The 27760-nt window shown below is 44.5% G+C and overlaps 1 protein-coding gene across 1 annotated transcript in view; it reads left to right on the top strand.

Moving 5' to 3' along the window:
• COL21A1 (collagen type XXI alpha 1 chain) overlaps positions 1-27760 on the top strand; it is a 384255-nt gene that overhangs the window by 283395 nt on the left and 73100 nt on the right. The window contains exon 18 of the mRNA XM_075864141.1: positions 12424-12468. Coding sequence (XP_075720256.1) covers positions 12424-12468 — 45 coding nt within the window. The remainder of the gene's footprint in view (positions 1-12423; positions 12469-27760) is intronic.

Genomic DNA, 27760 nt, shown 5'->3' with positions numbered 1-27760 from the left:
ACGGCGTGGGAACGGGATCAAGGTGAGTATGTAAAGTTGTTTTTTTTTCCACCTAAAAGAGTGAGTGGCATTATCTACAGGGGTTCAGCTATATGTGGGACACTATCTACAGGGGAGGCTATATGTGGGGCACAGTCTACAGGTGAGGCTATATGTGGGACACTAAGGGGGGCTATATGTGGGGCACTATATACAGGGGGAGCTATATGTGGGACACAATCTACAGGGGAGGCTATATGTGGGGCAATATCTACAGGGGAGGCTATATGTGGGGCACTATATACAGGGGGCACTATATGTGAGACAGTCTATAGGGGAGGCTATATGTGGGTCACTATCTACATGTGGGCTATATGTGGGACACAATATACAGGGGGCTATATGAGGGGCACTATATACAGGGGGCTCTATATGTGGATAGCTATCTACAGGTGGGGCTATATGTGGGGCACAATCTACAGGGGAGGCTATATGTGGGGCAATATCTACAGGGGAGGCTATATGTGGGGCAATATCTACAGGGGCCACTATATGTGGGACACAGTAGATAGGGGAGGCTATATGTGGGTCATTATCTACAGGGGGGCTATATGTGGTGCACTATATACAGGGGGCGCTATATATGGGTAGCTATCTACAGGTGGGGCTATATGTGGGGCACTATCTACAGGGGGCTCTATGGGGGCACTATCTACAGGAGTCTCTATGGGGGCACTATCTACGGGCAGCACTTTGTGTGTGTGTGTGTGTGTGGGACACAGTGTATGGGGCTATTATAATCATGGACACAATGTATGGTGCTATTATAATCAATGTATGTGTGGTATAGGTCTAGTGTGTAAGTGTTATGTGAGGTGTGTTTAGCATTTGTGTGGTGTGTGCGGTATGTGTCTAGTGTAAGTAGTGTGTGCAGTATGTGTCTAATGTGTGGTACGTGTCTAGTGTGTGAGTGCTATGTGTCTAGTATGTGAGTAGTGTGTGCAGCATTTGTGCGAGGTGTTAGTAGTGCGTGTTCAACATGTGTCCTTGGTGTGGGTAGACAACGTGCAGCATATGTCTTAGGTGTGAGTGGCGAGAGTGGAGGATATATCCTACGTGTGCGTGGTGTGCGTGCGCATGAGTCATAAGTGTGACTGGTGTGCGTGCGCATGTGTCCTAGGTGTGAGTGGCACGAATGCAGCATGTGTCCAGCTTGTGGGTTGCATGTGTGCATCATGTGTCCAGCATGTGAGTGTGTGTGTGTATATGGCTGAATATAAAATTTAAATCATACTATTTAGTTACAGTGTGGTGATATTTTAGCATTGTATAATGGTATAATTTGCAATCTTTATACGTCAGCATTAGGCCATGATCACCCAATCAAGATTTGATTAGGACTAAGTCCCTGATTCCATTCCACACCTAAATCCCTTTAGCTCTGCAAAAAAAAAATCCTCTAGAATAATGAGCATGTATATTATTCTCGTGGAAAAGCAGTGTATTCGTTAGAGTTGGAGCTATCAGGAACTATTCATCTTTTCATTTACACCTGTTTTATTTAATCTCCCCATGTCTTGTGTAGCTGAAAGGTGGTCCCATGTACTCCAGCCCAACACTGGCTGCATATGGCTTGCAGTGGGCCTGTGTGCTTAAAAATGCCAGGACTGATTTTAAGTCCCAGTCCGGCTCTGCTCTAAAGGGAAGTAACTGAAAGGCTTTGTTCACACGGTGTGTATGTGACGCGTTTTGGCGCATTTTACATGCCAAAGAACACGTCAAAAACTCATGATTTAAGCTTCTCATTGACATCAATGGGAAAGCGCATTGTTAGTGCATATGACATGTTTTTTTCATAAAAAAATAAAAAAAAATTATTTGGCGCGTAAAACGTGCAGAAAATGCGCCTAATTCCCATAGTCAATGGGATTCCTAGTTACGCACAAAAAAAGCCCAAAAATGCACAGATAAAGCACACAAATTACGCCAAAATACATGTCGAAAACACATCAAAAACACATGTAATTTAAAAAGCGCTTTTCAAAAACGCTAGCGATTTTGACACGTTTACACGTTGTTTTTTTGAACGCCGTGTGAACAAGGCCAAAGAGAGAAGAGAGCTCTCAGATCTAACAGTATTATCTTCAGAGTGAATGCAGGGGGCAGGCAGGGCAGGAAGTATGTGAGGTACAGCTTCAGCCAATATCTGCAGAGCAGAATGTCTGTGTAGTGAAGCCTCAGCCAATAGCTGCAGGCCACTAAGTGACGTCAGACAGGGAGGGCAACATCTAATGGACAGCCCAGTCATACACAGTGATTTCATTATTTTCTATGGCGTTAAGGACCTACACTGTTCAGCCATAACATTAAAACCACTAGCAGGTGAAGTGAATAACATTGATTATCTCGTTACAATCACGCTTGTCAAGAAGTGGGATATAGTAGGCAGCAAGTGAACAGTCAGTTCTTGAAGTGCAATCTGTTGGAAGCAGGAAAAATGGACAAGCGTAAGGATCTGAGCAAGTTTGACAAGGGACAAATTGTTATAGCAAGACAACTGGGTCAAGGCACCTCCAAAATGGCAGGTCGTGTGGGATGTTTCTGATATACAGTGGATATTAATGTATGTCAAGATCTAGGAAACTGATTCGGAGTATATTGGCTGGAACAATCTTGAAGGTGTGATAATAACAAGAGTAGTCAAGTAACACAGCATTTGGTATGCAGCTGCAACAGCTTGTAGTGTAAGGCAGAGACATGGTCTGGAAAACAATCCAAGTTCCATACACAGATAAGCAGCAGCAGCTTGCAGCCTAAGGTTGAGATGTGGTCAGGAAACAATCCAAGTTTGCCACACCGATAAGTGGCAACAGTTTGCTTAGCATAAGGCAGTGATGTGGTCAAAAAACAATCCTAGTTCTGTACAGAGAAAAGCGGTACCAGTTTGTAGAGTAAGGCGGAGAGGTGGTCAGATGACAATCTAAGTTTGATACACAAATAAACAGCAATAGCTTGTAGTTTAAGGCAGCAATGACCATGATTAAAGGCAGGAAGCCCAATAGTCTGGCACGGATAAAGTGAAAGGACCAGGTTTATATAGGAAGCTACAAGGCAAGAATCAAAAGAATCTAAACAATAGATTCAGCAGTGAAGCTGTCCAGCATTCCCATAGCTCAATGAATGAGAAGAGCTTCGGCTTTGGACAGTTTTTGTGTTCCAATCCTGGCACTGTACCTACCAAAGGTGGTCCAAGGAAGGATACCCATTGAAAAGACAACAGGGTCATGGGTGCCAAAGGTACATTGATGCGTGTGGGGAACGAATTCTAGTCTGTCTTGTCTGATCTCACAGAAGAAATACTGTAGCAAAAATTGCAGACAAAATGAACCACTTCCCGAGAATTGACATATGGCTATGCCATAGCCGGGTAGAGGAAGTATGGAGAGGGCTCACGGATTGAGCCTGCACCATATAATGCGGGTGTCGGCTGTATGTTACAGCGGACACTTCACAGTAACGAGTGGAATCGTGCTGGAGCGTGATCCCGCTCATTTAACTGGTTAAATGTCCTGGTCAATAGCTATTGACCGTGGCATTTAAACCGTTAGAAAGAGGGGGGCAACCCCCTCTAGCAGTTCATCGTGCCACCTGCGATTGCGTGGCGATGGTTGCTATGGCAGCTTGGGAGCCTAATGAAGGCCCCCAGGTCTGCCATCTTTGTGCTCTTGTCAGAAAGACGATATACTGCAATACATTAGTATTGCAGTAAATAGTGCAAGCGAACCGACGATTGGTGGTTGAAGTCCCCTTGGGGGACTAATAAAAAAGTAAAAATGTGTAAAATAAAGGGGGTTTTTTATGTTAAAAATATAAATATTAAAAGTTCAAAAAACCCCACTTTTCCCATTTTCCCCCTAAAGCATTGTAAAAAAATAAATAAACATAATTTGTATTGCCGTATCCGTAAGAATCTGAACTATTACAATATATCATTATTTAACCCGCATTGTACGCTATATATATATATATATATACAGTGAAGGAAATAAGTATTTGATCCCTTGCTGATTTTGTAAGTTTGCCCACTGTCAAAGACATGAACAGTCTAGAATTTTTAGGCTAGGTTAATTTTACCAGTGAGAGATAGATTATATAAAAAAAAAACAGAAAATCACATTGTCAAAATTCTATATATTTATTTGCATTGTGCACAGAGAAATAAGTATTTGATCCCTTTGGCAAACAAGACTTAATACTTGGTGGCAAAACCCTTGTTGGAAAGCACAGCAGTCAGACGTTTTTTGTAGTTGATGATGAGGTTTGCACACATGTTAGATGGAATTTTGGCCCACTCCTCTTTGCAGATCATCTGTAAATCATTAAGATTTCGAGGCTGTCGCTTGGCAACTCGGATCTTCAGATCCCTCCATAAGTTTTCGATGGGATTAAGGTCTGGAGACTGGCTAGGCCACTCCATGACCTTAATGTGCTTCTTTTTGAGCCACTCCTTTGTTGCCTTGGCTGTATGTTTCGGGTCATTGTCGTGCTGGAAGACTGAGCCACGAGCCATTTTTAATGTCCTGGTGGAGGGAAGGAGGTTGTCACTCAGGATTTGACGGTACATGGCTCCATCCAATCTCCCATTGATGCGGTGAAGTAGTCCTGTGCCCTTAGCAGAGAAACACCCCCAAAACATAATGTTTCAACTTCCATTCTTGACAGTGGGGACGGTGTTCTTTGGGTCATAGGCAGCATTTCTCTTCCTCCAAACACGGCTGTAATGGCAGGAAGGAGGTGAAGGGAAAGTGAGCCCTAATCTACCCACCGCCCTGTCCCTGCCTACTTGCAACGACCCGCCCTAGGCGACGGGGTACAACTGGGCGGCGGTCCCTACGCTGTCTAAGTGCACGGGAGAACAAACAGGGAACACGCAAGGGAAGGGGCAGTAGCCCACGGAACGCCGCGAGGAAACGGAGCGGTGAATGAGTTGTCAGGACCAGGATGAAGTGGAGTATACCCAAGTGAGCACGGAGGAGGAAGCAAGCCGGAGGCAAAGCAAGCGGGTTAAGCAGAACAGCAGCAAGGCAGAAGCACGGCAGAAGCAGGCTGGAGCAAGCAGCAGTGGGGCCAGGAATCCAAAAGAATTACAAGCACTGAGGAGGAGAACACAGCAGGTAATAAAGGACAGGGGGCGGAGCTAACTCCGACTGACCAGGCCGCGATAGGCTCTCCCACTCCTGAGCCTGCCACCCTGGTTGGTGGGAGATGGTGTCAGTCGAACAGGTCTGGCCTCAGGTGTGGATTGATTAATCCCAGGAGTATACCTAGACGTAGTACCTGGCAGATCCCTAACAGTACTCCCCCTTTTATGAGGGGCCACCGGACCCTTACTAAGAGGACCCGGTTTAGTAGGGAAGAGAAGGTGGAACCTCCTGATCAATACCCGAGCGTGAACATCACGGGCAGGTACCCAAGTCCTCTCCTCCGGCCCGTACCCTCTCCAATGGACCAGGTACTGGAGGGAGCCCTGGACCATCCTACTGTCCATAATCTTGGCCACCTCGAATTCCACCCCCTCAGGGGTGAGAACGGGAACAGGAGGTTTCCTCGAGGGGGACCAGGACGGGGAGCAGCGTTTAAGGAGGGAGGCATGGAAGACGTCATGTATGCGAAAGGATGGGGGCAGCTCCAGACGGAAGGATACAGGGTTGAGGACTTCAATGATCTTATAAGGCCCAATAAATCGGGGAGCAAACTTCCTGGACGGGACCTTAAGGTGCAAGTTCCTGGACGACAACCAGACCAAATCCCCGACGACAAACCGGGGGTTAGCAGAACGTCTACTATCCGCCTGAATCTTTTGTGCGCTCTGGGACGCCTCTAGGTTCTTCTGAACCTGGGCCCAGACAGTGCACAGTTCCCGATGAACATCCTCTACCTCAGGATTATTGGAACAACCAGGGGAAACGGAGGAGAACCTTGGGTTAAACCCGAAATTACAGAAAAACGGGGAGACCCCTGACGAGTTACTGACCCGGTTATTCAGAGAAAATTCAGCAAGGGGAAGGAATGAGACCCAATCGAATTGACAGTCAGAGATGAAACACCTTAAATATTGTTCCAGGGACTGGTTAGTCCTCTCAGTTTGGCCATTAGTTTCGGGATGGAAGGCGGAGGAGAAGGACAGATCAATCTCCAACTTTTTACAAAAGGCTCTCCAAAATAAGGAAACAAATTGTACCCCTCTGTCAGAAACGATATTGACTGGGGCCCCATGGAGACGCAGGATGTGTTTCACAAACAAAGAAGCTAACGTCTTGGCGTTAGGTAGCTTCTTAAGGGGCACAAAGTGGCACATCTTGCTGAAGCGGTCTACTACCACCCACACCACCGACTTGCCCTGAGATGGAGGCAAATCGGTGATAAAATCCATGGAGATATGGGTCCAAGGTCTCTGGGGAATGGGCAAGGAACGTAGTAGGCCCGCAGGTCGGGACCTAGGGGTTTTGGACCTAGCGCAAACCTCACAAGCGGCGACGTAAGCCCTAACGTCTTTAGGCAACCCAGGCCACCAATAGTTTCTGGTAATGAGGTGTTTGGTGCCCAAGATGCCAGGATGACCAGATAGAGCGGAGTCATGGTTTTCCCTGAGTACCCTTAGCCGGTATTGCAGGGGAACAAACAGTTTGTCCCCAGGGACGTTCCCGGGAGCTGCACCCTGATCAGCCGCAATATCAGAAGCTAAATCAGAATCCGTGGCAGAAACGATTATACCAGGGGGTAAAATACAAGCAGGATCCTTCTCAGAAGGAGGATTGGCCATGAAACTACGTGACAGGGCATCAGCCTTAATATTCTTGGACCCAGCCCTATAGGTAACCAAGAAATTAAATCTGGTAAAGAATAGTGCCCACCGAGCTTGTCTAGGATTAAGCCTCCGGGCCGATTCTAGGAAAACCAGATTCTTGTGATCCGTAAGGACCGTTACCTGGTGTCTGGCCCCCTCCAGGAAGTGCCGCCACTCTTCAAAAGCCCATTTAATGGCTAGAAGTTCGCGGTTGCCAATATCATAGTTACTCTCCGTGGGCGAAAACTTCCTAGAGAAGTAAGCACAGGGGCGGAGATGGGTGAGGGAGCTGGTACCCTGGGACAAGACGGCCCCCACTCCCACCTCGGATGTGTCAACCTCCACAATAAATGGCTCCTCTTGGTTGGGCTGAATCAGCACGGGGGCCGAGATAAAGCACTTCTTGAGGGTCTCAAAGGCCTGGACGGCCTCAGGGGGCCAATGGAGGACATCAGCACCCTTGCGAGTGAGGTCCGTAAGAGGCTTAGCGACAACCGAGAAGTTGGCAATAAATCTCCTGTAATAGTTGGCGAACCCTAAAAAACACTGTAACGCCTTAAGGGAGGCAGGTTGGACCCATTCCGCCACAGCCTGAACCTTGGCAGGGTCCATGCGGAATTCATGAGGAGTGAGGATTTGCCCTAAAAATGGTATCTCCTGTACCCCAAAGACACATTTTTCAGTCTTAGCAAACAGATTATTCTCCCGAAGGACCTGGAGCACCTTCCTGACATGCTCCACGTGGGAGGACCAGTCCTTGGAAAACACCAGTATGTCATCAAGGTACACTACAAGAAAATTACCCAGGTAATCTCTCAGGATTTCATTAATAAAATTCTGGAAGACAGCAGGGGCATTACACAACCCAAAGGGCATGACCAGGTATTCGAAATGACCCTCGGGTGTGTTGAACGCAGTTTTCCACTCATCCCCCTCTTTGATGCGGATAAGGTTATATGACCCCCGTAGATCGAACTTAGAAAACCATTGGGCTCCCTGAACCTGATTAAAAAGATCCGGAATCAAAGGAAGTGGGTACTGGTTCCTTACGGTGACCTTATTCAGGTTACGATAATCAATGCACGGCCTAAGACCACCATCCTTCTTCCCCACAAAGAAGAAGCCAGCACCTACAGGAGAAGTCGAGGGGCGAATGAAACCCTTGGCCAGGCATTCTTGGATATACACCCTCATAGCTTCACGTTCAGGACATGAAAGATTAAATATCCTACCCTTAGGAAGCTTGGCACCAGGCACCAAATCGATGGCGCAATCGTAATCTCTATGAGGGGGCAACACCTCGGAGGCCTCCTTAGAAAACACATCGGCGAAGTCCTGAACAAACTCAGGAAGCGTGTTTACCTCCTCCCGGGGAGAAATAGAGTTAACAGAAAGACATGACATAAGACATTCACTACCCCATTTGGTGAGATCCCCAGTATTCCAATCAAACGTGGGATTATGCAACTGCAACCAGGGAAGACCTAATACCAGATCAGACGATAATCCCTGCATCACCAGTACAGAGCACTGCTCCAAATGCATGGAGCCAACCAGGAGTTCAAAAACAGGAGTATGCTGAGTAAAATAACCATTAGCAAGGGGAGTTGAGTCGATACCTACTACAGGGATAGGATAAGGTAAATCAATAAAAGGCATTTTTAGAGACATAGCAAATTCCACAGACATGATATTAGCAGATGAGCCAGAATCCACGAAAGCACTGCCCGTGGCAGACCGGCCAGCAAACGAGACCTGAAAGGGAAGCAAAATTTTATTGCGTTTCACATTAACGGGAAATACCTGTGCGCCCAAGTGACCTCCCCGATGATCACTTAGGCGCGGAAGTTTTCCGACTTTTTATTCTTGCGCCTGGGACAGGTGTTCAGAAGATGCTTGTCGTCCCCACAGTAGAAGCAGAGACCATTCATTCTGCGAAACTCCCTACGTTGTCGAGGGGACATGGAGGCTCCGAGTTGCATAGGTACCTCCGAGTCCTCCGTGGAGGGGCGAGGAGACGGGACCTCGGGGGGAATCGCAGAAAAGTCAGAGGGGAGCACATTGAAGCGTTCAAGCTGACGTTCCCTGAGACGTCGGTCAAGTCGTACTGCTAGGGCCATAACCTGGTCTAGGGAGTCAGAAGAGGGGTAACTAACCAGCAGATCCTTCAGGGCGTCAGATAATCCTAACCTAAACTGGCACCTTAGGGCCGGATCGTTCCACCGAGAAGCTACGCACCACTTTCTAAAATCAGAACAGTACTCCTCAACCGGTCTCCTACCCTGACGTAAGGTCACCAGCTGACTCTCGGCTAAAGCAGTCCTGTCAGGCTCGTCGTAAATGAGTCCGAGGGCAGAGAAAAAGCGATCAACAGAGGAAAGTTCAGGGGCGTCAGGAGCCAAGGAGAAGGCCCACTCTTGGGGCCCTTCCTGGAGTCGGGATATGATGATACCCACCCGCTGGTTCTCGGAACCTGAGGAGTGGGGTTTAAGGCGGAAATACAGTCTGCAACTCTCCCGGAAGGAGAGAAACGTTTTACGGTCCCCTGAGAACCGGTCAGGTAACTTGAGGTCGGGTTCTAGAGGTGAGGTGAGGGGAACTACTACGGCAGCGTCACCCTGGTTGACCCTCTGGGCCAGGGCCTGGACCTGTAGGGAGAGGCCCTGCATCTGCTGGGTCAGGGTCTCAAGGGGGTCCATGATAGCGTCAGCGTAGGGGAAATGGTAGACTAGGTAAGGGGCTTGTAATTATGTAATGGCAGGAAGGAGGTGAAGGGAAAGTGAGCCCTAATCTACCCACCGCCCTGTCCCTGCCTACTTGCAACGACCCGCCCAAGGCGACGGGGTACAACTGGGCGGCGGTCCCTACGCTGTCTAAGTGCACGGGAGAACAAACAGGGAACACGCAAGGGAAGGGGCAGTAGCCCACGGAACGCCGCGAGGAAACGGAGCGGTGAATGAGTTGTCAGGACCAGGATGAAGTGGAGTATACCCAAGTGAGCACGGAGGAGGAAGCAAGCCGGAGGCAAAGCAAGCGGGTTAAGCAGAACAGCAGCAAGGCAGAAGCACGGCAGAAGCAGGCTGGAGCAAGCAGCAGTGGGGCCAGGAATCCAAAAGAATTACAAGCACTGAGGAGGAGAACACAGCAGGTAATAAAGGACAGGGGGCGGAGCTAACTCCGACTGACCAGGCCGCGATAGGCTCTCCCACTCCTGAGCCTGCCACCCTGGTTGGTGGGAGATGGTGTCAGTCGAACAGGTCTGGCCTCAGGTGTGGATTGATTAATCCCAGGAGTATACCTAGACGTAGTACCTGGCAGATCCCTAACAACGGCGAGTTGAGTTAATGCCAAAGAGCTCAATTTTAGTCTCATCTGACCACTGCAACTTCTCCCAACACTCTCAGAATCATCCAGATGTTCATTTGCAAACTTCAGATGGGCCTGTACATGTGCCTTCTGGAGCAGGGGGACCTTGCAGGCACTGCAGGATTTTAATCCATTACGGTGTAATGTATTACCAATGGTTTTCTTGGTGACTGTGGTCCCAGCTGCCTTGAGATCATTAACAAGTTCCCCCCGTGTAGTTTTCGGCTGAGCTCTCACCTTCCTCAGGATCAAGGATACCCCACGAGGTGAGATTTTGCATGGAGCCCCAGATCGATGTCGATTGACAGTCATTTTGTATGTCTTCCATTTTCTTACTATTGCACCAACAGTTGTCTCCTTCTCACCCAGCGTCTTACTTATGGTTTTGTAGCCCATTCCAGCCTTGTGCAGGTCTATGATCTTGTCCCTGACATCCTTAGAAAGCTCTTTGGTCTTGCCTATGTTGTAGAGGTTAGAGTCAGACTGATTAATTGAGTCTGTGGACAGGAGTCTTTTATACATGTGACCATTTAAGACAGCTGTCTTTTAATTCAGGCACCAAGTTGATTTGGAGCGTGTAACTGGTCTGGAGGAGGCTGAACTCTTAATGGTTGGTAGGGGATCAAATACTCATTTCTCTGTGCACAATGCAAATAAATCTATATAATTTTGACTATGTGATTTTCTGTTTTTTTTTAAATATAATCTATCTCTCACTGGTAAAATTAACCTAGCCTAAAAATTCTAGACTGTTCATGTCTTTGACAGTGGACAAACTTACAAAATCAGCAAGGGATCAAATACTTATTTCCTTCACTATATATATATATACATTTTATTTTTTACACTTTTTTCCTTGTAAAAGTAGAAAAACATAGAAAAAACTATATATATTTGGTATCGCCATAATCGTTTTGACCCACAGAATAAAGTTAACATGTTGTTTTAATTGCACGGTGAATTCCGTAAAAATGAAGAGCAAAAAACAATGGAGGAATCGCTGTTTTTTTTTTACTTTCTACGCCCCAAATAATTTTTTTCCTGTTTCCTAGTACATTATATGGCACAATAAATGGTGCTATGAAAAACTACAACTCGTACTCGTCACGCAAAAATCAAGCCCTTATAGGACTATATCGTCAAAAAAATTAAAAAGTTATGTGTTTTGGAAGGTGGGGAACAAAAAATGAAAATGAAAATCTGAAAATTGTTTGAGACGAGAAGGGGTTAATACTTGCTTTGATAGAAAGGTGTCAGTACACAAAGTGTAAACACAGACATAGTGCCCATGCTAACCCCTGTAGACTGCTGAAAGTACTTACATCAGCACTGAACCATGAAGCAATGAGAGAAGGTGGCCTAGTCTGCTGAATCACATTTTCTTTTACATCATGTGGAAGTCCAGGTTCGTGTGCATTGTCTACTTGTTGAAGAGATGGCACCAGGATGCACTCTGGGAAGAAGATAAGCCATCGGAGGCAGTGTGATGCTCTGGGCTATATTCTGCTGGGAAACCTGAGTCCTGGATGTTATTTTGACACTTCCTATGTGCCTAAACATAGTTACAGACCAAGTGCAACTCTTTATGGGAACAGTATTCCCTAATGGGATTGGCCTCTTTCAGCAAGTTAATGCACCTGGTCACACTGCAAAAATTGTTCAGGAATGGTTTGAGCAACATAGCAAAGAATTCAAGTTGTGAAATTATTCAGCTCTCAATCCGATTGAGCATCTGTGGTATTTTGCTGGAGAAACAAGTTCGGTCCGTGGAGGCCGCACCTTGGAACTTTCAGGACTTAAAGGATCTGCCATTAAGTCTTGGTACCAGAAACCACAGGAGACCTTTAGAGGTCTTGTGGAGTCCATGCTCACTGGGTCCGAGCGGTTTTGGCGCACAAGGGGACGGATCTACATGATACAGGTGGTTTTAATGTTAATGGCTGAACGGTGTATAGTGTACAGAGAACACTTGCAATTGGGGCCCAGAGTGAAAGAATTAATGACCCTGGTATAATACATAATGCTAGTAACTACGTTTTACCAATTTATTAAATTTGCCAAAGTTTCTCTTCATAAGGGCCTAAAGTAGACATTGTCTCCTGATTTCATTTTCTGCATTGCATATTAATGAATTTATTAATTATTAATTATTATATGAAAAGTCAGTTTCACACAAATGTATATATAAAACTAACAGCTTTTTTGTGTTCTTTTTTTTACTCTAAAATCAGGGAATACCAGGGATTCCTGGAAATGATGGTGCTAGTGGCTTAAAGGTATAGCATGATATTTCAGTTTTACTTATGTAATGGGGAAGTAAAATTATAAACTAAATAAACGTAATGCATATGCAATATACCAACTATATCTAATGATCTCTGCATTGTGCTGTTACAGTTTTGATGAGTATAGTTAGAGAGAAAACACATTATACTAATACATGTACTGTAGTAATGGTATGTCAAAATCAACTGAACAAGGTTAAAAAAATTCACCATCAACCTAAGTGGTTTCCAAAATTAGTTGAAAATTCACACTTTCCATAGGTACTGGTTCTGTTTTGGCACCACCTTAAAGCCCCAACTGCCAGCATCCTTGAGAAAGTCATGTGATCGGATGTGTTTGTAAGAGTGCATCTTCTTTCTGTATGAAGTTTGCATAGGATTCCTGCTAGTACTCTGGTTTCCTCCTACACTGCAAAAAAGAGACAAATAGGGAATTTAGATTGTGAGCCTCAATGGGGACAGTCAGCTAATAAAATTTTGGTTCAGCTCTGCGGAACATGTTTATGTTATATAGGCAACAGAAACAATAAATAAGTAAAATTCCTACATGAACCAAAAAAGTATATTTGTACATTCTTGCTGCTGATTGCCATTAACTCCTTAACGCCGTATGATGTACTATTACGTCACAGGCGTTGACCTACTGTGTTTACAGACACAGTTCTAAAGCAGTGATAGCTTAATGCTATCCACTGCTGCAGGGCCAGGACCGGAGCTAGCCTCCAATCCGGCCAATTAACCGCTTAGATGCAGAGCTCAAAAGCGAGCAATGCATCTATGAGGCTACTAGCAGATCGGCACCCTGCGATGCAATCCTCCTATCACAAAAAGAAGCTGAGCCTGCGCCATCAGCTGCGGGTGTCAGCTGTATGTTGCATATACCCTGATGTACTCCGCACAGCTTACATATGCCCCCACATTATAAATTGTAATACCAGTAAAACCCAAACAGAACTACTACCAAGCAAAATCTGCTCTCCAAAAGCCAAATGGCGCTGCCTCCCTTCTGAACACTACAATGTGCCCAAACAGAAGTTTACGTCCACATATATGGCATCACCATACCTGGTAGAACCCACTTAACACTTTATGAGATCTTTGGTGGCACAAACTGGACACAACATATTATGCACTAAAATGGCATATCAGAGGAAAATTGCAATTTTAATTTTGTACCATACGCTGCGCATTAATTTCTAAAGAAAAAACACCTGTGTGGGCAAAATGTTCACAACACCCCTTAAAATGCCCTAAGGCCTCATGCACACGAACGTATTTTTTTCCTTCCATAAATACTGGCATAAATACGGGTCCTTGGTCACACGTATTCGACCCGTATTGCACCAGTATTTACGGACCCGTGCCCGTAAATACGGGTCCGGTGTCACCAGTATTCCACCCGTATTTACGGGCACGTTTTCGCTGCAGAATTGCACTGCACTAATCGGCAGCCCTTCTCTCAGTGCAGGATAAAGAGAAGGGACAGCCCTTTCCGCAGTAAAAGTAAAATAAATTCATACTTACCCGGCCGTTGCCTTGCTGACGCATCCCTCCTTCGATATCCAGCCCTACCTCCCTGGATGACACGGCAGTCCATGTGACCGCTGCAGCCTGTTATTGGCTGTAGCGGTCACATGGACTGAAACATTATCCCAGGAGGCTGGACGGGAGGAAGAAGCAGGGAGTTCTGGGTTAGTATGAACGTCATTTTTTTTACAGGTTGATCTATATTGTGATTGGTAGTCACTGTCCAGGGTGCTGAAAGAGTTACTGCCAATCGTTTAACTCTTTCAGCACCCTGGACAGTGACTATCCCCTGACGTCGCCTAGCAACGCTCCCGTAATTACGGGTGCACACACGTAGCCACCCGTAATTACGGGAGCCCCATAGACTTCTATGGGCCTGCCTGTGCCGAAATTACGGCCTGAAATAGGACATACGGGGAGGTACCCGTGGCCAATAGAAGTCTATGGGCCCGTAATTACGGGCCGTATTTACGGGCATTTTTACGTTCGCGTGCATGAGGCCTTAGGGTGTAGTTTCCAAAATAATGCTCACGTCTTAGGGGTTTGTTTTACTATTTGACCTCAGAGCCCTACAATTTTGGGTTAATGCTGTGAAAATCACCAAAATAGACCTCAAATGCGCATGGTGCTCTTCACTTCTGAGCCCTGTCATATGTCCAGGAAAATGATAAATGCAATGAGGGGTGTAGTTTCCAAAATGGGGTCACTTCCTGGGGGCTTCCACTGTACTGTGGTACCTCAGGGGTTTTGCAAATGCGACATGGCGCCCAAAAACGAATCCAGCAAAATCTGCATGCCAAATAGAATTTCTTTACAAATGTTGGGGTGTTTTTTCTTCTTTGTCCCTTGTAAAAATGAAAAAAATTCAACTTTTTAGTGGAAAACATTTGTTATTTATTTTTACGGCCTAATTTCAATAAATTCTGCAAAATACCTATGGAGTCTAAATTCTCACTATATCCCTAGATAGATTCTAGGTGGGGTAGTTTCCCAAATGGGGTTTCTACTGGTTTGGCCCTATAGGGGCTTTGCAAATGCTACATGGCACCCGAAAACCATTCCAGCTAAATTTGAGCTCCAAAAGCCAAATGGTGCTTTTTCCCTTCTGAGCCCTGCCGTGTGTCCAAACAGCAGTTTATTACCACACATGGGGTATTGTCGTAATCAAGAGAAATTACTTTTCAAATTTTGAGTCGCTTTTTATCCTATATGCCTTGTATAAATTGAAAACTTTATTGGAAAAAAAATTAGATTTTCATTTTCATGGCCTCATTCCAATAAATTCAGCAAAAAACCTGTGGGGTCAAAATGCTTACTATACCCCTTAATAAATTCCTTGAGGGGTGTAGTTTGCTAAATGGTGTCTTTTTGGGGGTGTTTCCACTGTTTTTGCCCCACAAGACCTCTTTAAACCTGACAGGTGCCTATAATATATTCTAATAAAAGTAAGGCCCCAAAATCCACTAGGTGCTCTTTTGCTTCTGAGGCCTGAGCTTCAGTCCAGTAGCACACTAGGGCCACATGTTGTATAATTGTAAAAACTGCAGAATTGAGTTGCGTTTCTATGGTAAAACATTCTGTGTTACAAAAAACAGGGATTAAATCCGATTTTCTGCAAAAAAATTAAATTTCACCTCCACCTTGCTTTAATTCCTGTAAAACACGTAAAGGGTTAAGAAATGTTCTAAATGCTGTTTTGAATACTTTGAGGGGTGCAGTTTTTAAAATGGGGTGATTTATATAAGTTTTCTAATATATAGGGCCTTCAAAGCCACTTCACAACTGAACTGGTCCCTAAAAAAAAAGCTGTTGAAATTTTCTTGAAAATGTCAGAAATTGCTACTAAAGTTCTAAGCTTTTTAACGTCCCAGAAAAACAAAAAGGATGTTAAAAAAATGATGACAACATAAAGTAGACATATGGGAAATGTTAACTAGCAACTATTTTGGATGGTATTACTATCTGTCTTACAAGCAGATGCATTGAAATGTAGAAAAATGCTAATTTTTGTAAATTTCTCTCTAAACCTTGGTGTTTTTCACAAATAAACACTGAATATATCAACCAAATTTTACCACTAGCTTAAAGTCCAATGTTGCAACATAGAGAGGTATAGGTGGGCACCGCTGTAATAAATAATCCTCCAGACGTCTGGCAGATAACTGCATAGGAGTTTCAACAGGCGGTACGGTGTAAGTCAAGGGAGGTGCTCGGCTCAAAAAGTCCATAAATACTACATATAAAGAGAAGAAAAAGAGCCGCACTCACCCAGTTTTGACGTTTTTCTTTCTTTATAGCTCGTAAAAAAGTGTGAGGGTTGACTGAGACTGTGACAGGCAACAGCTGTTTCGCGTAAATACGCTTTCTCAAGCCTTCTGATGACGTCGTACATGTTCTCACTCCTTACATGTGTGTGTCACCTAGGTTACCATAGAAACACATATACACATTACAAATGAAAAAATATGCGCTTCACTTCCAAAATAGACTCGAGAGCCCTTGAATTTTTGGATGTATTGGTCTCAGTAAACGGCGATACACTTACCACAACTGGGTATCGCAAACCTACTGCGACCAACGCATTGATACATAACAAAAGTTTTCATCCCAACCATACCAAAAAGGCTTTGCCGTATGGACAATTCATCAGACTAAAAAGTATCAATGACGTATCAATGATAATGAGCAAGCCTTTCTCCAGTAGGCATGCGATCTCAATGAACGCCTCCTGGAGAGAGGCTACTCGGACGAGTCACTGGATATTGCACTCAATAGAGCTTTGAAAAAAGACAGGTTTGATTTGTTGCATAAGCATCGTCAAAACAACAAATGGAACATAAACAAATGTTAAAAGGAACAAAGATTCACTTTTTTCTTTCAGTTTAGCCCCCTAAAATCAGCAATCAGGTCAGCCTTTAATAAAAATTGGCATACTATAGAAAGAGACCCCGATCTAAAAAAAAAGTGGCTATGAACTATCCCGTTATAAGCTTCAGACGAAGCAAGAATATTAAAGATATGTTAGTTAGCAGTATGCTGAGAAGAGACAATGAGACTTGGTTGGAAACATCTGTTCCAAAGGGAAATGACAAATGTGGCCAATGTAACCATTGTCGCTTCCTTCTAAAAACCAAATTCTTGAAAATACGAAGGGTAGACATTGCAGTACGACAGTTCATAAATTGCAAATCTACATTTGTGGTATATGTAATTTTTTTACCCATGCGGCTACTTTTATATGGGAAAAACGATACGGTGCCTACACACAAGGTTCCATGAGCATTGCCGATCGATTGTGATAGCTGAAGGTGCACCAAGGTTAACAAGTTCAGGCAGGGCCGCCATCAGGGGGGTATTAGGGGTACTGGTGTGAGGGGCCCGGCCAAACCTAATTGAAAGGGGTGCCCGGCAACTGCCGCAACATTCTTTTGGTAGGAAAAAACGGGCCCCTGCAATGGGGCCCGTTTTTTTCACCAAAAGAATGTCGTGAGCTGCTGCTGCTGCGGGCCCCCTCCCCTCCCCTCGTCATGGGGGGCCGTCAAACAGTCCGCCCGCGCACCCGATCGCGCGCACAACGAAGCTCCCGCGCGTGCGCACTCGCGAGCGCGCACACACGAACGCCTGCATTCGAGACCGCGCGCGCGCACCCGCGACCGCGCGCGGCGCGCCCGCGATCGCCCGCGCGGCGCACCCATGGAAACACAAGGACAAAACTTACCTGGAGCCTGGCTGGAGGTGAAGGACTGGACGTCTGGATCGAAGACCTCGCCTGGAAGACATCGCCGGAAGAGGACTGGAGTGGGAGCAGCTCTTCAGACACAGTGAGTAAATTATCTCAAAGTGCTGATCATGTATGGCCCTGTTCACACAGTATTTTGCAGGCAAAAAAAAATCTGCCTCAAAATTCCTTAAAGAATTTTGAGGCAGATTTTGACCTGCCCACGCTATCTTGCCGCGTTTTTTTGCTGCGTTTTTTGCCCGCGGCGATTGAGGACAGCAGACAAAAAACGCAGCGAAAAATGCATTTTCTGCCCCCCATTGATTTCGATGGGAGGTCAGAGGCGGAACCGCGGCAAGAAAGGACGTGCTGCTGCTCCCATTGATTTCAGATTAAATCAATGGGAGGCGGTTTTGGAAGTTTTTTGGTGCTGATTCTGACGCAGTGTCCGAGTCAATATCAAGGCCCAAAAACTCTGTGAACTGGGCCTTATTGTTAGGGCTTATTCAGACGAACGTGTAATACATCCGTGCAACGCGCGTGATTTTCACGCGCCTCGCACGGACCTGTGTTAGTCTATGGGGCCGTGCAGACTGTCCGTGAGTTTCATGCAGCGTGTGTCCGTGTGTCCACTGCGTAAAACTCACGACATGTCCGATATTTGTGCATTGTTCGCGCATCACGCACCCATTGAAGTCAATGGGTGCGTGAAAATCACGCCCAGCACTTCCGCAGCCGTATGAACTATGAATGAAAGCAGAAAAGCACCACGTGCTACAAACATACAAACAGAGTGTCATAATGATGGCGGCTGCGCGAAAATCACGCAGCCGCGCATCATACGCTGCTGACACACGGAGCTGTTATGGACCTTTTGCATGCGCAAAATGCCACGTTTTTTGCGCGTGCAAAAAGCACACGCTTGTGTAAATCCGGCCTTAGGGTAGGAACACACTAGGCATGAACACTGCAGATTTTATGCAACACATTTTATTGTGGATAATCCGCAGCGTATTACAGTCGCAGCAGAGTGGATGAGATTTGAACAAATCTCATTCACACGCTGCAAAAATAATGGACCTGCAGTGTGGCTTTTTAAGCCGCAGCATGTCAATATATGCTGTGGAATCGCCGCTCCTCTGTTGCAGAAATGCTGCGGTTCTGCCGCAAAAATCACAAAAGAGAAAAAAAAAAGGTACTTTTTTTAAATTGATAAAGTTTAGACTTGCCCCGGCCATAGTTTAGGTGACGCGATCCTCTATTCTTAGCGCAGCCCAGCCTCCTGTCATGATGTTTCATCCCATGTGACTGCTGCAGCGGTCACATGGTCTACAGCGTCATCCCAGGAGGTGGGGCTACGTTCAGAAGAGAGAGATGCGTCACTTAAACTACGGCCGGGGCAAGTCTAAACTTTTTTTCCCCTACAGGATTCCCGCAGCGGACATGCCTCACGAAACCTGCGCCACTATTTGGTGCGGTTTTGCTGGCAGAATTCCCTGCGGCTACCGGGGCGGATAAGCTGTGTAGCTGCCGCTCTCTAAATAGGCAGTTGGTCCAGTAGAATTTGGAATTATTTTTTTTTGTGAACCAGCTTAAAAAAATACAAAACTTTTGTGTTAGGGCCTGTTCACATCACCGTTCGCTTCCGTTCCGGGGTTCTGTCTGAGGTTTCTGTCGGGTGAACCCCGCAACGGAAAGTGAAAGTGACAGCAAAAATAATTCCAAATTCTACTGGACCTATTTAGAGACCGGCAGCAGCTCCAGGAGCGATATCATAAGGGACACACTAGGCGGATATGCTGAGTAAAACTACACAGCTTATCCGCCCCGGTAGCCGCAGGGAATTCTGCCAGCAAAACCGCACCAAATAGTGGCGCAGGTTTTGTGAGGCTTGTCCGCAGCGGGAATCCTGCAGGGAAAAAAAAATTTAGACTTGCCCTGGCCGTAGTTTAAGTGACGCATCTCTCTCTTCTGAACGTAGCCCCGCCTCCTGGGATGACGCTGTAGACCATGTGACCGCTGCAGCAGTCACATGGGATGAAACGTCATGACAGGAGGCCGGGCTGCGCTAAGAATAGAGGATCGCGTCACCAGGACTACGGCCGGGGCAAGTCTAGACTTTTTTATAAATTTAAAAAAGTGCCTTTTTTTTTTCTCATTTGTGATTTTTGCGGCAGAACCGCAGCATTTCCGCAACAGAGGAGCAGCGATTCCACAGAATAAATTGACACGCTGCGGCTTAAAAAGCCAAAAGTCACACTGCAGGTCCATTATTTTTGCAGCGTGCGGATGAGATTTGTTCAAATCTCATCCACTCTGCTTCGACTGTGATACGCTGCGGATTATCCACAATAAAATGTGTTGCATAAAATCCGCAGTGTTCATGCCTAGTGTGTTCCTACCCTAAGGCCGGATTTACACGAGCGTGTGCTTTTTGCGCGCGCAAAAACGTGGCATTTTGCGCATGCAAAAGGTCCATAACAGCTCGGTGTGGCAGCATGATTTCCGCGCAGCCACCATCATTATGACACTCTGTTTGTATGCTTGTAGCACGTGGTGCTTTTCTGTTTTCATTCATAGTTCATACGGCTGCGGAAGTGCTGGCCGTGATTTTCACGCATCCATTGACTTCAATGGGTGCGTGATGCGCGAACAACGCACAAATATCGGACATGTCGTCAGTTTTACGCAGCGGACACACGGACACACGCTGCGTGAAAATCACTGACAGTCTGCACGACCCCATAGAGTAATACAGGTCCGTGCGAGGCGCGTGAAAATCACGCACGTTGCACGGACGTATTACACGTTCGTCTGAATAAGCCCTAACAATAAGGCCCAGTTCACAGAGTTTTTGGGCCTTGATATTGACTCGGACGCTGCGTCAGAATCAGCACCAAACAACTTCCAAAACCACCTCCCATTAATTTAATCTGAAATCAATGGGAGCCAGTCGTGGAAAAAAGAAAAAGCAGCACGTCCTTTCTTGCCGCGGTTCCGCCTCTGACCTCCCATCGAAATCAATGGGAGGCAGAAAATGCATTTTTCGCTGCGTTTTCTGTCTGCTGTCCTCAATCGCCGCGGGCAACAAACGCGGCAAGATAGTGTGGGCAGGTCAAAATCTGCCTCAAAATTCGGTGCGCGGTTCCAGGCGGTCGCCGGTGCGCATGCGCGGGAGTTTGCGGGTGCGCGCGATCGGTCGCACGGGCGGCGGTGTTTGACGGCCCCCATGCCATCCAGGGCCGATATCAGGGGGGGTATTAGGGGTACTGATGTGAGAGGCCCGGCCAAACCTAATTGAAAGGGGGGCCCGTAGCTCATGACATTCTTTTGGTGAAAAAAACGGGCCCCATTGCAGGGGCCTGTTTTTTTTCTACCAAAGGCAAGTCGCGGTAGTTTGCCGGGCCCCCCTTTCAATTAGGTTTGGCCGGGCCTCTCACATCAGTACCCCTAATACCCCCCCTGATGGCGGCCCTGGGTACCATGATATAGTGCTGGACGGAATACCGTTAACAGGCGGTGCCACGGTAGGGGGGCCCAGAAAATTTCGCTGTAGGGGGCCCTGAAATTCCTGATGTTCCTGAGTTCAGGACCGGGCTATTTTGAGCCTTCAGGACCAGACACCATTTAGCCCTTTTTAGCACGTGTTAGTTAAATGGCTATAACTTTTTTTATTTGTTGGGCTAACGACGTGATTTTTGCGATGTTTTTTACATAGACAATGCAGGTTTCTTTTTTTATCGTTTTTAGACACATCAATTTTGCTATTTTAGAATTTTTATTCTTAAAGTTTGAAAATAATAGTAAAAAAAGAAGCTTTTTTACGTTTCAGCTATTTTTTTTGGGTAATAACATATTTTTACCCTAAAATAGACCTTTTATTTGTGATCGTCATTGTCTACCGTAAATTTTAATATATTATATGTCTATATTAGGGTAATTGGGTCCGGGCTAGCGTTACGACAATGATTGGCGGGGGGGGGACGTTTTTTTTGGGGTGGGTATTTTATGTATTTATTATTAACATTTTTTGCACTTTACTTTACTTTTATTTTTTTATTACTATGGTCTGTCCCTCAAAGGTCAAAAAAGACCTATGGGGAACTTTATATATTTTTTCTTTCTTTTACACCATGTTTTTCCATTGTAACTGGAGCTTCACAGCCCCAGTTACAGGGGAAATCAGCCCTCTCATAGTGACGATTGTCACTAATAGGGCTGTGCTGGGTCTAGTAAGACCCAGCAGCAGTCTGTCACTAACGGCACCCGGCGATCATGTGACCAGTCACATGATCACCAGGAGCAATAGAGACAGCGGCGCGGCCGCTGCCTCTATTCCTATACACAGCGTACATTGAGCGCTGTGTAAAAGAAATCGGAGAAGAAAGAAGCAGCGAAAGCTGCTTCTATCCTCTCCTCAGGGTCCCCAGCAGTCACTGAAAGCCGGAGCCCCGACATTCAAAAGTCTATGGCTCGGGTTTTAAGGACCCTGACCCGCTGGGAGTAAAAACACAGCCAGCGGTCGGGAACCAGTTAATAGAACATGTAAGAAACTCACACGGAGGAAAATCAGATGTCCTTACATTTTCAGGGATAGAAAAGGTTAACTTACCTTATGTATGGGGTGATCGCCATAGAATTCTAATTCAAAGAGAGGCTAGGAGGATTATCAAGACAAAAGTAAATCAAGTTTTTTACCGCTCGAACAGCACTGAGAAACACAGTCCAACCTGTAGTCTTATAGACGGTTCTGCTCAGTCCACAATCAATAGACAATCCACAATCCAGAGAAGGTGTGTCCAGTTGTTATGATCCTTGTAGTCCCACGGAGCTCTACACCGTGTCCCGATGCTCAGGCTCCAGGCAGGATAAATCCTATGACTCCAATAAAGAAAAGGAGAAATAGTGCAACACCCTCTGTTTTTTTTTGCAATACGCAAGATTTATTCCATACTTACAGGAAAATAGAAGAATAAAAACATTGGTGATTCAAATAAAATCAATAGCAGCACGTCAAACAAACTCGCCCAAATCCTCGGACTACAAGGATCATAACAACTGCACACACCTTCTCTGGATTGTGGATTGTCTATTGCTTGTGGACTGAGCAGAACCGTCTATAAGGGTATGTTCACTCGGCAGCCTCTGATACGCCTGAAATTAAGGAGCTGTTTTCAGGAGAAAACAACCCCGGAATTTCAGACGTAATGGCATGTGCAGGCGTTTTTCGCAGCGTCCATTACGGACGTAATTGGAGCTGTTTTTCCATGGAGTCAGCACGGAACATCGTAAAACCCATTCAAATGAATTGGCAGATGTTTGCCGATGCTTTGAAGCCGTAATTCGAGGCTAAAACGCCCGAATTACGTCCGTAAATAAGGTGTGTGAACCCAGCCTAAGACTACAGGTTGGATTGTGTTTCTCAGTGCTGTTCGAGAAGTGAAAAACTTTATTTACTTTAGTTTTATTTCTAAGTGTTTGGATTTCACCTGACTTTTTGCCTGCTTCAGCCTGAAAAATACTCATTGTTAATAATATTCATTGTGGTCATTTGAGCCAGGATTTCCCTTTATAGTCTATTTGGATTATTAAGACAAATGCATTGGGCATTCTAGGACTGAATGATCACAATGACTTAAGTGTGTTTTTATAATCATTGACTTTTTAAATTTGTATTGTGTATATGTGTTTCTATGGCAACCTACGTGACACACGCATATAAGGAGCGTGGTTACGTATGACGTCATCAGAAGGTTTGAGAAAGCGTGTTTACGCGAAACAGTTGTTGCCTGTCACAGTCTCCGTCTTCCGCCACATTTTTTACGATTAATAAAAAAAGAAAAATGTAATAATTGGGTGAGTGTGGCTCTTTTCCTTCTCTTTATTTGTAGTATTAAAGAACAATGTGTCACAGGAAAATAATCTCATAATCGCTTGGATAGGTGAAAGCATTCCAAAGTTATCACCACATAAAGTGAAACAGATTTGAAAAATGGGGCTGCGTCCTGAACATGCCAACGAGTCCACGTCCTTAAGGGGTTAAAAAGATCAGGCTGATTCTGAAATAATTAGCTCCCTGTCACAAAAAATGCTCAAAGTCAGCACTGTGTTTAGCACTGGGACCCGAATGCAGCAAGCTAGCGCTCGAGTCGTTGCCATAGAAAACCGTGACGTCGCAACGACGCATTGCAGACAGAGAAACATACTGAAAGGACATGATCTGTGGCCTTCCAGCATTTCTTTGTATGCAGATAACTTCTAATAGTGATCTGCATGCAGAGGAATACTAGCTTAACGCAGATCAAGTTATTCCAGTTTCCTCAAGACCCAGGAAAGGAATAAAAGTAACAGTAAAAAAAAATAGAAATCCATATATATACACTATGTACGCTATGTTATATAATATATTTAATTTCTGAAAATGAAATGTTAGTGGCACTGGCATTTACTCAAAGCCCCAAAAAATTTAAAAAGAGAGCTTCTAAAGAGTTGGACATTTCCCCGTAGATCTTTGGGACGTGTAATGCAACGCTTAGAGCTGAAAATGTATCGGCCAAGACTAATGCATGGATTATTAGAGCTTGATCTAGATCGTCGTTTACAAATTTGTGAGGCAATTTTTAATGAAGAAACACAAGAAGATGATATTATTAGAAAAATAACTTGGTCCGATGAAGCCAACTTAAAACTTTCAGGTGCTGTTAATATGCACAACTGTGTTTATTACTCATCAGAAAACCCCCTTGCAACAGTTGAATCCACCTGGGGTTACAGTTTGGACGGCCCTTTCATGTAAAGGGGTAATTGGTCCTATCTTCTATAATACAACGTTTACCTCGGACCTGTACCTTAACATGCTCCAAGAAAATGTAATACCACAATTGCAGTTGGAGCATGAAAATGGAGACTTCTATTTTCAGCATGATGGAGCCCTCCGCTTTAGCGGTTTACCCAATAGGTGGATAGGTAGACGAGGCCCTGTTGAATGGCCATCACGATCACGAGACTTTATCCAGATGGACTTTTTATTTTGCGGAGTTATCAAAGATAAGGTATATTCAAGAAAACCACGCATGGTTGATAACATGATTCAGTTCATAAAAGAAGCATGCCAAGAAATTAATTCAAATAAAGAACTTTGTGCCAAAGTGTGCTTGAGTGTAAAATCTAAATTACAGCAATGTGTAAATAGTGAGGGCGTCCAATTTGAGCATATAAGAGATTGTACTTAATTATTTTGTTATTCTATAAAATACTATTTAAACTGTATACCTATTATTATATTTACCTATTATTTCAAATGTATAGCTACTTATGCACCCCCTGTATATGGCAGAGCGCAGGTAGTATTTTGTGCCATATATTTGCCTTGTTAAACTAATTACATTAAATTACAAAACAAAAAATAAAGGTAATTTACATTATTTTCCCTATATTCCCCTATATAAAACTTAATGTAGCATCTTTAGTGGTCATGTGATCAGAAGTGTTTGTCAGGGAGCTATTCCCCTTCCTGCCGTCCACAGTGTTGCCCGCTGAACCACTTCTGAACACCATCCTGTGCTATTCCGGAACTACTCCATGGTCACCTGCTCCTATAGCCAAAGCAGGCATTGCGGTGAGCAGCCCTCCATCTCTTCTCTTTTGTGGCTGTTCAAGGCGTGCTGGTGGTCTCGCCCTTTCAGTGATGGATGCCCCTACTGTACTGTTGTGCTTAACCTCCCAAACTCCCAACATGACTTGGTCCTGCAGGATATCCTGTTTTGCTGCCTCAGACTCCTGTTACGATTACTGTATCGGGCGTGCAGATGTGCAGGTTTTGCCACTGGTGCCTGTGATGCTGGCCTAATCGCTTAGGATGAAAGGAAAAAGTTCAGAGGTTTAAGTTGAAGTGCCAGCTGATCTGAAGGAATGTCTTTCCCATAAATAAGATCCTCTGGAAGCACAGAGAATACCTGGAAGAAGTATATCCATACTAGACAAGACGGGTGAGACCAAACCTGCTTTATTTATTACCTATCTCAGTTGAATCTGTTTCTGGTATTTCTGTGACTGTTGTTGACTTTATGACACCTTTTATTATATGACTCCTAAAAGAAGGGTGAAGATAGTCTTCCCCAAGGTTGTAGATCTGCGGATCTACAATTTGATCATGTAAAGGGAAAGAATGTCCTTGCAGAAATTGCTAAATATTTAATTTCTTCCCTTCCAAAGAAGACTAAGCATGGAACTGAAAATGGGAAAAGTTGATATCTTGCAGAAGAGTGTTGAGGCCATGGATTGCACCTTGGGGGAGGTTTCAAAGCCGTGATGTAATCTTTGACGGTTGTGACACCTGAGGCAGAATGTGTGGGAAAATGTCAAATGCAGTTGCCTTGCTCGCAAAGATCTTTAAAACTGTACATAAAATGGACATGGCTTTGTTTACTCACACCTCTTGGTGAAGAGGTTTAAAAATGGATGTATCACTGATTTGTGCAGGTCTTTCCTAGATTAGGGATTGTTGAGACGAGGCAGAGGGCAGAATTTCATTAGTGGAAAACTTTGGAGCATCTCTGTCCATAAAATTGCTGGATCTGCAATAATCTAGAATATATTATATAGTGCAAACAAAAGATTAGGTCGTGAAGAGCTTACCTAAAATGTATTCCCTTTATGAAGAAGTGAAGGGGAATGACTGTGAAAATATTATGCAGCGATGGCTGGTAGAATCTTTTGGCATTTCTTCCCTATCTAATTTTTGGGGGATGAAAAAAGAGCGCATCGAGTTCCAATGGCAAAAAGACCCCTGGATCTCAGCCTAGATCTATTCTAGTCAAATTGATTTGTTCTCAATATAGAAATACTGTTCCATTTTTCAAGAAAAAAGAAAGAGTTCTGACTTATCTTAGAATAACTCTATGATTGACATTTATCCGGTCTACTCAAGTACTACAAACAAATTAAGAGCCACGTTTGGAAAATTTAAAAAAAGATTAAGGTGGATTGGCCTTCAATGTGCACTTTTATTCCCAGCAAAACTGTTATTTTCCAGGAAACAACCATAATCTTGGATAGCCCTAAGGACAATGGATGGATGCTAAAGCTTAAAGATCTAAGGGGCTATGTACAGGCCTTATTAGACTAAGGCATATGCTGAGACCACTTATGTAAATGTTTATCATGTAAATAGATGCTCCTAAGATATAATTTTTTTTAAAGATACGTAATAATTCGAGCAGGCAGGGGTGAGTGATGTAGGAAAGATAGCTCTTGGCTATAAGGAAATACAAGCTGCATGGCTACTTAGTGGGTTCAGGGTTTCTAGGGAGTTAGTGGCTTTCTATGTTAAGGTTATTATTGTGGAACATTAGAGCTGCAGGGGAATAACTGTAAAGATATGTCATTTTTTATTTAATCACGAATAACTAACCTGATATTATATGTCTTCAGGATACTCATTTACTGAAAGAAAGCAGTAGACTCTTCTCTAAATCATGAATGTCACACTCATTTACTTCCACCTATTAATTTAATCCTATTTATCCACCATCTATTTATCCACCATAAAATGAAAAACACAAATATACAATGCTTTATAAGATACAGAAGGAAGATATATTTTTATATATGGATGCTTCAATGGCTTCACTTGTATTGTGGTTGCGGTATATATACCTCTGCCATTTTTCACTGGTGTAATAAGGGAATTAGGCCTCTATTTATCTGCAAAACCTGCATGTCCGGTTAAAACTATGGGAGATTTTAACTCCGTAAGAAATGAAAAACTAAACAAATTTAGAAAAGATCCTTCATTATCAGCTAGATTCAACTATGCTCTGAGGAACGTTAATATGGTATTGATATATGGAGAGCTAGATATCCTCATGAACGCCGCTATTCATGGTTTTCAAAATCCTTGGGGACAATGTCCAGTATAGATATTGCTTTTGTTAATAAGAGTATGACTAGTAATATACAGACAATATCCCATGAAGCTAGAGGTCTCTCAGACCACACTTTATTATTAGTTGAGGTTAATACTTTTAAACAGGGGTT

This window comes from Rhinoderma darwinii, chromosome 4 (genome assembly GCF_050947455.1).
Source record: "Rhinoderma darwinii isolate aRhiDar2 chromosome 4, aRhiDar2.hap1, whole genome shotgun sequence".
In the NCBI taxonomy this organism is placed as follows: Eukaryota; Metazoa; Chordata; class Amphibia; order Anura; family Rhinodermatidae; genus Rhinoderma; species Rhinoderma darwinii.
The sequence above is the reverse complement of the archived record's forward strand: the minus strand, read 5'-3'. Positions and strand labels throughout refer to the sequence as shown.